We start from the raw sequence: 13,629 nt of genomic DNA on the forward strand, positions 1-13,629 counted from the left end.
TACTAGAAATGAACACTACACCTAATTATTTGAATGAGGCTTTTAACAGAAAGTAAAATGGTTACTGACCAGTACACACTGTTGGGTAGGATCTGTAGCAGGACAGTAGTGCAAAACCTGCACATGGTGGAAGCTTGTTCATGATGGCTTTTAGGTAAGAATGCCCAATTCCATCTTGAATCCATTTTCATTAAAGCACACCTCAGGTTATCCATACTTCAAAGTGAACAACCCAGAAGGTCTTGGTAATAATCCTCATTACAGATAACAGATAGTAGGTGTTGTTTACTAACTTTCACAATTATTTCACTGATTTCATTGTACTACTCTTTTCTTACGTTTTCCCATTGCAACTCCTTTAAAAACAGTCATACATAATGTAATAGTGACCAGTTTATGGACACCTGCAAGTGGTATGAATATCAAATTAATTGTGTTTCAGTTGTAGCTGCCTCGCTGTGAATAAAATCTCTTAAGTAATAATGATTCAGCTTGATTAGATAAGACATGCCCAAATATGAATGGGGTAAAAATTATGGAATGAAGAGACATTCAAACCAAATAAAAACTTGCTAGTTACAGTTGAAATTAGATTTTGTATCACTTGCAAGGAGAGAGTCTGTCTTGGAATGATAAAATTTTATTTCATGTTTGCTCTTAGCTACTCAGAGGCCAGCCTTGAAATCCGTATCTTCTGCAGAAACAAGAGAGATGGAAATGGGTAATTAGCAGATTAGTTCAATGATTTTTTTCCATTATCTTAGCATCATGTAGATCTGTAAATGTTAATCTTGGCTACCAACACTCACAGAGAGCTGCTTATTCACCATTCTTGTGTCTGTGTAACCACCTGAAAAATGTATTTACTCTCAGTTTAAAAACTGCCTAAACACAGTGTTGTCATGTCTCGTTGTTACCTTACTTCTTCCGGTTTAGCTGCAGCTCTTACCCAGAAAATTTAATAAGAGAGAATACCTTGCTGGTAAGAGATCTTTCAAGCATGTGGAACCTGCATTTCAAGGCCAGAAACCTCTGTTTGCAGCCATCACCTCCCCTTGTCACGGCTGTTGTCTCACATCTCCCTTTAGGCCATCTGCCATCTTGCTCAGCTTTGCATTAGCATCATCTGGAGCTGCACAGCCTTCACTCAGCTATTTGATGCTAATCCATCAAGTCACAGCTCTCTCAGCATTTTAAACTTAGGTTCTTTTTTTCAGCTTTTGAGGAAAAACAGACTGTTTCTTCAGGATCCAAACCATCTGGTACCATAGAAGTGCAACCAACCCAATCCGGTAACGGTTTCTCATGAGGTTAATCCTCCCAACAGTGGAGGAGACAGTGCCTCTCATTAAATAGTTTGTTCAATTTGAGATAAATGAAGAACAACTGTAGGTATGAAAGCCCTGCATCAAGTATCAGATCTCTTTGTGACATTTTATATGAAATACTAAACGAGTAGTTCAGGGCGTTTTTCCATGTTTGGCAACAGCATGTAATTCTTAGTTTTAAAATTAAATTGGACTTACTGTAAATACCAAATTTAAATAGGACTGTCCACACCTGAGTTTCATAAGTAGAATATCCTGATTTGCTAAAGGATTCTGAGTTGTAGGAGATGAATGGAAACTGAAGAATTTCCAACATATTTTGAAACCGTTGCTCTTCTTTTAACCTTTCTGTATAAACATAGACATAATTCTGCCCAGATTTCTAAAATGGCACCATAAAAACATACCACTGAAGATTCAGATGCTTTCTAGTTGGTCCTTACAAAATTTCTATTATGTGTTTCTCTTATTTAATAGATGTTATTTGCCTGGGGCAACTGACAGTTTTCCAAAAGAAGGGAAAAAAGAATAAGATGAGAGCCAGTTGGAAAGATTTCATTTCATTAGCATGCCAATAGTGTAATGCCTGATGCATATGATTTTGGAATAAATTAACATTGGGGGAAATCCATTACTGAGGGGGAGATTGATTACAGCAGTAGTCAGCTCTTCACATGTCTGACAAAAGACAGTTTTTATGTTTCATTTGGTCCAGTTCCTGTTTTGTCATCCTTTTTCTTCTCCAGTTTCAGCACCAGGATATCCTCCTTCCTGATCCTAGAAAAAAATTCCATGAATAACAGTTTGCTACTTTTTATCCGTAATTTTTTTCCTATTTTGAATAGCCTTGTGTTTCCTCTTTTTAACTCTATATTTCACCTTCTTTTTGTGTGAGTCTGATAACAATTTGGTCATTAATTGCATTAGGTATTAATGCATGGTTTTGGGAATCATTTTGAAGTCACACTTAATCAGTTATTGTACATTTCAGACTGTACCTTTCTGTGGAACATAACGTGTTAAATATTATGCAATAGTTTTGTCAGCTTATGAAGGAATACGATGCTGTTGCAGAATGCTTCTTGTCACTTCAAAACCACACAGCATTATTTTTGCTTTTATTTTCCAGTTTCATATGACTCTTTTCCTGTTATTTCTACTGCCCAAACTTTTACATCTTCAGATATACCAGGCACTGGTAAATTCTAGTAATATTCTTTCGCAAGCATAACCTTTGATTGGTTGGTGCTGAAAAGTTTGTTGCTGCTTCCATGTTGATGCTGATGATTTCAGACAGCTGTTGCATACTTCTTGCCTTGGGTGTTGCCCTGCATCTTATTTTTTCAACTCCTGTATCAACATCCTCATTCCTGTGATCAGGCAGAGCACAAGTTTAAAGCAAGTCCACAACTAGCTTACAGAATAATGCAGTATTGATCAAAGAGGTGTGTCGGGAAAAGATTCAAATTTTGCAAGGCTTAAGGCTGCTCCAGTCAAGTAAAATATCATACTTTCTAGTGATAAGATTTTTTTTGTTTCCTTCTTCCTGCCAGTTTTTCAATGTTCATATACAGTTTGCTGTGATTTTTTCCTATGTATTGTCTTTAAATAAGAAAGTCAACACAGCTAAGGCCAGGCCTTTCCAACTAACTCTACTTTGAGTTATAGCTTTGGGAATAGATTGTTTTTCCTGTAGCCTTAGGTAGGAGAGGATGCTCAAGTTTTTAAAGCATTGGTTGAGCATGATGAAGTTGAGAGGTGAGGACAATGGTGAAGGGGTAGGAGGAGATGGAGGGGAAAGGAAAGCAGTTCATTGCCCACATCTTCTCTGACCAATGCAGCAGGACTGTGTTAAATTCTCTGCTGAATAACCTACTGGTTCTTGGCATCCCAGTATAGTTCAGGTTTACTGCATTATTCTACAAAGCATCCCACTCCCAGGCAATGATTTTAAATCAGATAAGTTCCTTCTTTTACATAGGATACCTGAGACCAAACCTGACTGAAAAAAAGTTGGCTGAAACTGAGATGCTGGATAGAGCTAAGTGACTTAATGAAGTGGTGCCAAAATACTTTAATCTCTTGAAAACACATTTTTCCCAAAATTTTATGAAGAATTTTTGACTTCATGGATAGATATGGTTTAAGTTGTAGAGCTATTTCTTCAAGGTGCTATTTTTGCATAATGTGCATGTAAAACTCTTTGTGAATATTTGCACACATGGGAAAATTAGAATAACATCTTCAGCTAAGTAATTAGTGATGGTATTTGAAATAGACAAAGGAGGTTCATTTTTAAATAAATAAGTAAAAATAATAAATGCTTTGCAGAGCAGTAGAAAATAAAATTTCAAATTTCTCTCCACCAAATGTTCCTTCTTAATTTACTTACATGAAATTATTTCTCAGGAGTTTTGGTTTTGGGGTGTTTTTTTACTGCAGCTAGAGGTACTACTGATTTGGAAGTATCCATGCCTATTATTACTACAGAGCTTCAGTTGTTAGAAATGGCATGGGGCAAAATTGGTAAGTTAACTTTATTATAGTTTCAAAGATTTTGTGGGGTTTTTTTAACCTTGCTGCTATTTTTGGAAGTTTTGCATTGCTTTAGTTGTCACCATCTCAGTAGTTCATACCACTTATTGCTGTTGCTAATTAGATGCTCGTCTGCACTCATCATTCATCTTTGTAGATGGAGGATCAGGGGCAAAGAGGAGAGTTCCCTTTAGTTAGTTGTGTTTGGTTTTCTCATTATTAAGCTTCCCAGCTGTGGACCTGCCTTTCTCAGTTTTGGGGGTTTTTTTCCTGTGCTGAGAGAACTTTATTGTGAGATGGAATAAAAAACTTACACATATTTCTGTGTAATGTTTCCGTGAAAAGGCTGGCCCACTGACTACTCTCTGGATCCAAAGGTGTTCTCTTACTATCTGCCGTGCATTGTGCTAAGATTATTAAGTAATAATAAGAATGCTCATTAGTATGAATAGTTAGGTCACCTGGTTTCCACATCGACTTCCACACCAGCCTAACAGTCCACGAGACAGAGTAATGCCCAGCTGACTTGCAATTTTCCCTGTGCTTCCATTTTAACAATGCAACATCTGTTTGCTAACTCCTGAGCTATCCAGGTACCTCTGAGGCAGTTAAGCCTTTTAACACAAGATTATCTTTCCAGATTTAGGTGAAAGGAAGCCTCCTTCTTCAAGATTCACAACATCTGGCATGCCAGAAATGCCACCAATCTCAGCTGGTAATGATATCTGTCTTTTTAGTTCTCCTCACATCTAGGCAGTCTCTAAAAAGACACAGCAATGCTTTGCTAAATAGAGGGTTTATTCTGACTTGCTCTCTGTAAAGCTGGAGAGACAGAAAGTAGCTGCATCTACTGCAACATTTCAGAGATTTGGAATGAAATATTGCAATGACAAGATTAATTTTTTTTATGTTGGTAAACAATTAGCTTGTCCAGGTTTTCTTGTGGAGGATTGGATAGATGGATGGATGGATGGATGGATAGATAGATACGGAGGCCCATTGTCAGGAATTGTTAAGTAAGCGTTAACATGTCAAATTTGTTCCTTTTGCACATTGGAAAAGCACCTCCACAGGCAGAAAAAAGATTTATCTGCTGTTCTTAAGCAGATAAAAACACTTTGGTTAGTGAGTCATTGAATGTTGCTAGAAAAGGATTAAGTCGAAGGGACCTGAACAGAAGGGTTTCCACTTCCAAAGATCGGGAGTATCAAAATATCCTAGAGGAATCACTCAGCACCATTTCCTTATTGCCATAACTTCATCCACGTGCATGTTTGTAAACTGTCACAAGTCTTGCCTGCCTTAAACCTGAAGCCAAGCACAAAGCAATGGGCAGAGATGCACAGTGCTAGTGAGAACACACAGACTAGATTTGACACTGGTTTGTGTATTAGGTTGTGCATTCTCCCTGTGCAAAATTAGGATAACAGGGTATGAGGAGATCACTTCAGTAAAGGTACTTGTTCTTCAGCGTACAAACAGATGTTGAGTTGTAGGAGTTTAAGTTGTAAGATGTGCTAGAGTTCTGTGGAAAATTTCCTTTTTTCACTTGTTTGCTAGCATTTCTCTACAGAGAGAGAAATCCTCTACACTGTGCTTTATTACTGCCAGGGACAGTTATTTCTGAGCCACAGAATGAAGGATTTCATTGACTGTAGGATAAAGTGAGATCAGATCTTGAATTCTAAATGCATAGATGTGATTCTTAGTTGCCAATTGTCCCGAATTAGTGTGTTAGAGATTGCTCAAAAAATACCACTGTGGTGGTATAGTGGTGAAATACCACTACTCTGATTTTCACTTACATGGAAAGGGTGGGGCAGGGGGGGTGAGGTGCACCACCACACCATATTACCTCTGCAAAAACTGTTAGCATCTTTCAAGGAACTCTAAAGAGTGGCTTGGTGAATTGGATATTTAGGCATTTTTCTGCTGATGTAGAGCCATTTAGCTACTGAGGCTCAGGGAGTGTTGTGTTAGTTGCAACCACAGCAAGACACTTGCCTGCAGGTTTGAGTCACAAGGTACTCAAGGAGTCACAAGGAAAGGGCACGTGTGGCCCTAAGTACAGACATTTAGGGCACTGTGAGCTGGTGCTGCTTGTGCTGCTGTGGCAGGGCTGAGTGGAGATCTCAAGACCATTTCTGTGTCTGACCGTAGCAACCGAGAGACCAGTCCTGGAATCGACCTCGTCTGCCTCACGGGAAACCACAAGGATGGGTAAATAGCCAGCGATTCCCTCCTTCATGGCTTACTTTGGCAATGCTCTCCTCTGCAGTGATGAGCCTGTTCAGATGCGCTGGTGTCCCAAAAAGTGGGTCAGTGATGTGGCTGCACCCTTATGGCTTCTTGCTAAAAATTGTTCTACCTGTAAATTTTCTGCAGCCATTTCTGGGGAACCGTTTCTAGGTTTCCTCTCGTGGCTTGGCTGCCAATGCCAGTTGAAAGGCAAGCACTGTGCCACCATGGGGAGTGATGCTGTGACATGGTAGCCTGGCCCAAGCAGGATGGGGTTCCCTTCTTTATAACTCTGTCTTGATGTGACCTGTGTGACAGCAGCCTGTCTGAGGACCTGAAGATGGTTTTTGTGTTTGATCTTAGCTACTCGAAGACCAAGGCCGAAGTCCACCACTCCTTCCTCCCTGGCAACTCAACAAACTGTGATGGGTAACTAGCAACAGCCTTCTTTTCCCACTGTCTCCCATCTCTTTCACTTCCCATCACACCTCCCACCCCAAACCACCTGGCATCCTTGTCATCTCCCATGGAGAGAACGAAGCACTCGCCACACTGGTTCTGCAATTCTGTTGTTTGATCCCACGCTTTTTCCATGGCTGATGAGCATTTTCTGCAGGAAGCATGTGACATCCTGCAGAGACACCACGTTGTTGCACCTGGCCTTCAGCTCCATTTCCCTGCTTCTCTGTGTGTGGGTAGCGGGCCTTGCTTTCCCTGATGCATTCAAATATGACAGCGCTCCTAAGAGACAAATCCCAGCTGGGCTGGCACAAGAACACAGCACAGCAGTTCAGCTGTCCTTCAGGCATTCCTTGGGCAACGCTGCAGCTCTTGGTTGCCTCACCACTGACTTTCAAGGTTGCTGGTTTTCTTCCACCCATGCCTTTCCATTGCCATCATCTGGAAGTGGGAATGCTCTGCTCTGTTGCTGCTTTTGAGGCTGTGTTAGGTTTTTCAAAATCAATACCTCATTTCAGCTTTTGGTTAATAACAGGATGTTTCTTCGCAGTTTGAGACACCGGCAGCCTCTGGCAGTAATGATATTTCTTGCAGATTTGACAACTATGCAAGGCAGCAGTCGTCCCAAGAGATACTGTTGTGCTTTTAGCCAACCTGTTACTTATCTGGCCTATATTGGGGTAAAACTTAAGTGTAGGTATAAATGTGGCCATACATGCAAACCATAGTTAATTCAGGCATTGACTATGGCACTTGGCGACAGTAGTGGAGATGCTTGTGGCAACAGCTTCTTTCACACTGGCAGGTGTGAAAGACCAGTCCTGTGTCCCTGTAATATTTTGTGGCCCATGGAGCAACAAAGTATTATGTGAGCAGGCTGGTGAGACTAATATCTGAAGCTGAGTGCAAGTTAAAAATGTAATGAACAGTATTAAGTGTCTTGGCACTTTCGTCTGGAGCAGTCTTGCTTTCATATCAACTGAGATATTTCACTCACTTCGGAATCTTTTCCAGGGAATTTACATTTCCTGCCTTGCATTACTTAAAGTAATTTTCTGAGCTTTCTTGGTTTTAATGTGGAGAAATCAGATACTTGTAATTATAACAAATCATATAAATTTGGCTGGGCTAAGGATATTCTTTTCTGATTCCCTGCCTGGTGATGTTGTCTGAATCACTTTTTATGTTCTTTTATTTTTGCCAAATTTTTAAATTGGATTTTTTCCAGTATCTTCATCTCATAAATTTGCTTTCTCCTTGACTTCTCTTGGCCAGTGGTCTTGTACTTTTTCAATCTTGCATTCCTTCTAACCACATGGGAATTTTTTTCCATATTCCTTGTATCATTCTGTTTAATTTTTTGCATTATATTTGTGTGGTTTTACACATCTTTGCACATTAACCTCTTTCTTTTTAAAATTCTGCTAATTTTGCAGAATGTATTTTTTTTTTCAGTTCTTTATTGTTTGCAATTTAAACCATTGAGTCCATGGTTGCAGGTGATGCCATGGTGTCATGGTTCATGTATTTTTTAAATAATAAGCCACCATTTTTTTCCAGCCCCACTTGACTTTCTTCATGTCACTTCTACTCCCCAAACTTCTACATCTGCAAAAATGTCAGAGCGAGAGACTGGTAAATGACATTTATTTTATTATCTATCCTTGATTTTTCTTTATATTTAGGTGGTACAATTCAGATGTCTGTAATATGTCCTGTATTTTTAATGTTCCCTCCAGTGGTCTTTCATTTGTTCATTATGGCTTCATGTTATTTGTAATAATTACCAGTGTATAATTAGCAGTTCTAGCCTCAAGTAAGTGATCCTGATACCACCTGGCTCTTTCAGGCTAGTATTGTATTACTGAAGGGTTCTGATGTGGTCAGTGGAGCAGAATTTAGCACTCAAGAGGAAACTCTTGGGTTTGATGAATTTTGGGTTATTAGCAAAACAGTTTTCTTTTGCAGGGGGAATGCTTTTCTTTACCTAGTAGACACCTTTTGAAGACATTCATTGATTGGACTTTGGTTTCCTGTTATAGCTTTTTAAGTAGTCTCTAATAGTCAAAAGGCTGCTGCAGTACAGCATTTTGGTGCTAAAAGTTATTTTTACAGTTACATCTGCTAATAATTTATTATTTCCCTCCGTGTATTCATGAAGAATATAGGTTTTTAAGCACAATTTATGCATTTGTATTTGACCATGATATTTTTCCCAGAATATCGTCATAAAAAAATAATAGAAGGTTGCTGTGATGTTTTCATCAATGGTTCTGTTCATGCTAGCATGATTTAAGCAAGAGATATTTTATTACATAAGTATATCAAACATCACTTTCTTTCTGGGGACCAATCAGATGGAATTGGGTTAATGAGCATTAACATAGTTTGTCTTCTGAAAATTAGCTTATTACAACATACATACACTATTCATGGTTTCTCTAGTCTTATTTTGTTAAGGTTTGATCCGTGTTCTTTTAGCTTCTCATCACAGATAAATTTAGAGAAGCTTTTATCTGTTGCAGAATTCACACTGAACACAAACATGATACAGCTGAGCTAATACTCCATGGGCGGTGCTGACAGTTATCTTGCCTCTGCATGAACGCAAGATTTTTGTTTTCTTTTGAAGCTGAGAACTCTATACAAGGTCATTTCTATCTTCAGTAGACAGAAACATTTTAGCAGTTTACCAGGCATGACTTTGCTGTTGTCTGCAGCATTGTTCTCCCCAAATTACCACAGCCTTCTCTCTTGATTTAATGAACGGGGCTACTTAGGTTACTTATTACTTGGCCTTACACTTTCTTAAATCGTGAATGTTCTTAACATTAAGAGCACCTACGCTTCATTTTTTCATATAATACCCCTCACAGAAATGTTTCTTTCCTGGTCTAGGCTGCATAATTTCTCTAATGGAAATGGTGGTCTTAGGGGCTGATAGAATCCAATTTTTTTTTTTTTTTTTTTTTTTTTTTTTTATTTGTGTTTTCATTAATGTATTGTCAGAAAAACATAAAACTATTTTTAAGCCATTTTCTGGAGATGGATGGTCTGTCTCAATAATCCTGTTTCTGTTGAAGCAGCTTTACGGCAGTTGCAGGGAAAATCTGATTCTTGGCCAAAATATGAATTTGTTGGAAAAAGTTTTGATACCACCTGTGTGAAAATTGTGTGCATGCTGTATCAAAATAATATTGGGCATTTGCAACTCCTTATCTAAAAGACTTATCTGGCACATCCAAACTGAAGTGTAGGGAGAAGGGTTTTGCTGTCAGCTGTTGCTATTGGATAGAATTTTAAAATCAGATGCAGACAGCTGGCCTTGTAGTTAATGCCTAAAATTAGATGTTGTGTATCCAAAAAAAAAAATTACCCTATGAGACAAAAATGGAGTAGGCTACCACAAATATCAATTAGAAGTGTGTATACAAAAAATCTAAAATAAATTTATATCCCTTGGACCTGGTAAGGGCTGAAGATCACCTTATCTAAAGGCTGATTTCACTTATTGTTTCAAGACTATTTTCATATTTGATCTTAGCTACCCAGGGATCAGGCCTGAAAATCACTTCTCATCCCTTCATGGAAACCAGAGGGAGCGTGATGGGTAAATAGCATATAATTCCATGAGCTTTTCCATCCTTTGCCATCCCATCCAGCAGCTGTGGAGAGTGCCAATGTTCATTCAGACATGTTGCTTTGAAGACTGCTTGATGCTAAGCTTTCTCCCCACGCTCCACCCCCACCCCTGCTCAACTCAGCCATTTCTGTGCAATCTAAGCTGGAAAATAATTCCCCCCACTGACTGAATAAGAATCCACAAAAAGACCTCTGCTAGCTTATGTTGCCTCTAGGTTTCTTCTGGTAGCTGCAGTTTTCTTTCAAAGAATGAGTACTTTAAAACGAGGCCAGTGAGAAGAAGATTGCTTCACATGAGCTACTGGAATTGACCTTCCTTCATTTCACACTAGCTTCAGTGTTCATGTAACACCTCATTTCTCAGCTGATCTTTACAGCTGCTGTCACCTTGCTTGATCTCACATCAATACCGTCTTGAACTGCGCAACAGCTACTGGCCAAATACTGTGGATCTGAAGCCAGTTCTAATTTTAACTCCAGATTTTATTTCAGCTTTTGATGAAAATCAGCACATTACTTCAAGATCTGAAACATCTGGCATCCAAGAAATGCCATCAACTCTACCTGGTAATACTTGAAAAAGTGATTTTAAATAGAAATTGCCACACAGATTAATCAAAACTTTGGTATATTGTTAGTTAAGTTTAATATGATTCAAAATAACTTCAGAACTGTTGTAAGTTGCTCTCTCAAATACCAGATTAATTTAGGAAATTTTGCATGAAGTAGTAAATATTCTCTTCTAATTTTGGCCTACATTCCCAGTATATTTACAAGTCTGTATTGCTGTGTTTGATGTTTATAGGCATGTCTTATTACATAAAGTAGAGTTCTCTTTTTAAGTTGCAATACTGCAGAGGGATAGAGTGAAAGCTAATATAAGTTTTGTTTAAGTCCCTGAGTGAAATTATTCTAAGGGTTGAAACTGTTGAGTAAGTCCCATAGAAACAGCAGGAACAATAGCAATGAACGCATAGGGATCCAAATGGTGGAGAATAGACCATTAAGTACTTTAATTTGAATATATTTAAAGCAGTGATTTAAGTTAGACATTTTGCTGTGAGAAAGGGAGACTGCATAGGCATGAGACTAATAGAAACAAAAATGTGCAATATCACATGTATTGCTATATATTGCTTGAGTACACATTTTTAAATAAATGGCACAACATTGTAATTAAGAAAACATTTGCAACAAACTGATCTTGACCAGATACTTCTATGGTAGATCTGATGCTTTCAAACACCCTTGAAACCTATTATACCAGACCCCAGTGAAATTAAACTGGTGGAATGATGGTATTTTATTGACATTTAAATTAATTACACCTAATAATATATAATAATCTATATAGTTTTCCTGTTCTTTCTTGTCAGTATTTTTTCTTTAGGCTTCTTCAATTTCTCAATTCATAAAATAAGCTAACTTACCAATACCTTACAAAATGAGACACTGAACAATGCAGTTTTATCAATGCTCAAAAATCTGTTTCGTTTAGTGTCCCTGCAAGAGGAAATATTTAATTTCCATTCAGTAATGACATTTTCATCCAAAGTCTATTTCAAGTTGTTGCCAAAACTCTCTTGCAGCAAAAAGTAGTTTATGTTTAGTTTTCATCGCATTGACACTTGCTGCCTTTTTTCTGCTGTGAACACATTTTCTTCTAAGTCTAAAAGGGAAGCCTGTTAAAGAACAGTTTTGTATCAGTCACTGCTTGATCAGGAGCTAGAAAGCATTCTTGGTACAAAGTGCAAAAAGACTGATCTTTTTGCACCAACTTGTATGACTTTCCTCTTTCTGTTGGTGTAATTTAAACTCCAGAAAGTGTAGAAGAAGAAGACTATTCTTAGGAGTTCTGTCTAGCATCAGATACTGAATCTTCTTGTCACCATATTGGGCCACATGTCTTTCTCTTTATTCACACAATACAGAAAAGACTTTGAAGAGTGCAGTATCTTGCTTGTGTTTGCAGTGACATCATCCTGAACAACACAGCTTTGTGTGTTTGCTGTCCCAGCAACAGTCAGATTCCTCAGCACTTTAAATCCAGATTTTCTGTGCAGCTCTTAATGAAACACAGACAGTTTCACAATTCATGTCTAAAGTATCTGGAGTCACGGAAATACCATCAGCTCAGTCTATTACTGGCATTTCTTGCAAACTGAGTGTTCTTGAATTATCAGAAGGGTTCCCAGTGTGCTTTTGGTGAAATGTTGATTTGATCTCCTTTACTTTGGGGATAAGAACAACTGCAAGATAAAAAAAATCTGCATTGGGTACTACTTTTGTTTAAGGCAATATATATGATGTTTAGAATATTGGATTACGGTTTTCTTTCCAAGTCTGGAGTTCACTTCTACAGTATTAATCAGTAGTATTACCCATGATTGCCACTGACCAATTATGTACTACTGAATGTAGTAGAATTTTACTATGACATACTGTGGGGCTTGTAACCAAACTTTAACTTCTCTGCTATATGCAGTGTATCCTGATACAGATAGCTACTGTATTACTTCAAGTCATACCCTTTTTTATTTTCTATTTACTTTGTTACTACTGAAGTGTATTTCTGTGGTTATTGGTATTTAAGACATCGTCCTGGTCAGTTACAATGTTGGAGGCAGAGAAAGATGTGTGCAGGAAATTATCTTTGTGGGTTTATCTTCTATTTATTGTCCATGTTCAGTTGTGGTTTTAAAACAGCTTAATGGTTGTTCAAGCTGTAAATCCTTAAGTTTCATAGCATATTCAAACATATTTCTCATTAAGAAGGACTCTCCAGCTGCGACAAAAATTCTGTTGGGGAGATGAAAGGTAGCACAGTGAGCATTGCAAACGCAAGTTCAGGGTTTGGGGTTTTTTAAAACAGCTTCAGACTTGATAGTCTAGATATATCTAAAAAAAAAAAAAAATGTTTATTTATGGAGATAAAGGTTTGTCAGTTTTCTGCATGTTTCCTAAATGATCAAGCCAACTTCTTTCATATTTTTCTTCTTCTATGGGAGAAACTTAATGCTGAACAGAGGAACTCTCCTTTTCTTCTCTTGGCATACTCTGAATCATGCCTTCTATTGCAGACCTCTGTAGATATTTGTAAATGTTCTGTCGTATCCCCCTGTACACTAAGTAGGTACTTCCTTTTATATTTGCCATCTTAACAGCTATATTGAACACTTCTTTAAACCAGCGGTAGCAAAGGTGCAGACATTCAGAAAATGTATTTTTGAAACGTATTATTCCCATTTTTCAGCAAACAAAATGAAGATGGAGAGGACAGTCCACAGCCCTGTGCCACAGAGAAGTGCGTACAGTGAGAAGGGAGAAATATCTGAAACCCTTTCAATCCACCCCCTGACAATCTACCCCACAAACTTTGGGTGCATTTTTGAAGGATTTTATTTGCTATGACTGGAGGAGGCTAACA

The 13,629-nt window shown here is 38.1% G+C and overlaps 1 protein-coding gene across 42 annotated transcripts in view; it reads left to right on the forward strand.

The window, feature by feature from the left end:
* Positions 1 to 13,629, forward strand: part of LOC125321263 (ABI family member 3 binding protein) — a 140,839-nt gene that overhangs the window by 60,483 nt on the left and 66,727 nt on the right. For 24 of the 42 annotated variants that reach the window (XM_048293820.1, XM_048293841.1, XM_048293834.1 and 21 more), the window contains 9 exons: positions 662 to 721; positions 1,218 to 1,292; positions 2,458 to 2,526; positions 4,504 to 4,578; positions 6,024 to 6,083; positions 6,465 to 6,530; positions 8,121 to 8,195; positions 10,105 to 10,170; positions 10,683 to 10,769. The exons of 1 other annotated variant lie outside the window; for it this stretch is intronic. In XM_048293820.1, coding sequence (XP_048149777.1) covers positions 662 to 721; positions 1,218 to 1,292; positions 2,458 to 2,526; positions 4,504 to 4,578; positions 6,024 to 6,083; positions 6,465 to 6,530; positions 8,121 to 8,195; positions 10,105 to 10,170; positions 10,683 to 10,769 — 633 coding nt within the window. The remainder of the gene's footprint in view (positions 1 to 661; positions 722 to 1,217; positions 1,293 to 2,457; positions 2,527 to 4,503; positions 4,579 to 6,023; positions 6,084 to 6,464; positions 6,531 to 8,120; positions 8,196 to 10,104; positions 10,171 to 10,682; positions 10,770 to 13,629) is intronic. 17 more of the 42 variants (XM_048293845.1, XM_048293849.1, XM_048293862.1 and 14 more) reach the window with 7 other exon arrangements.

This window comes from Corvus hawaiiensis, chromosome 2, assembly GCF_020740725.1.
Source record: "Corvus hawaiiensis isolate bCorHaw1 chromosome 2, bCorHaw1.pri.cur, whole genome shotgun sequence".
Taxonomy (NCBI): Eukaryota; Metazoa; Chordata; class Aves; order Passeriformes; family Corvidae; genus Corvus; species Corvus hawaiiensis.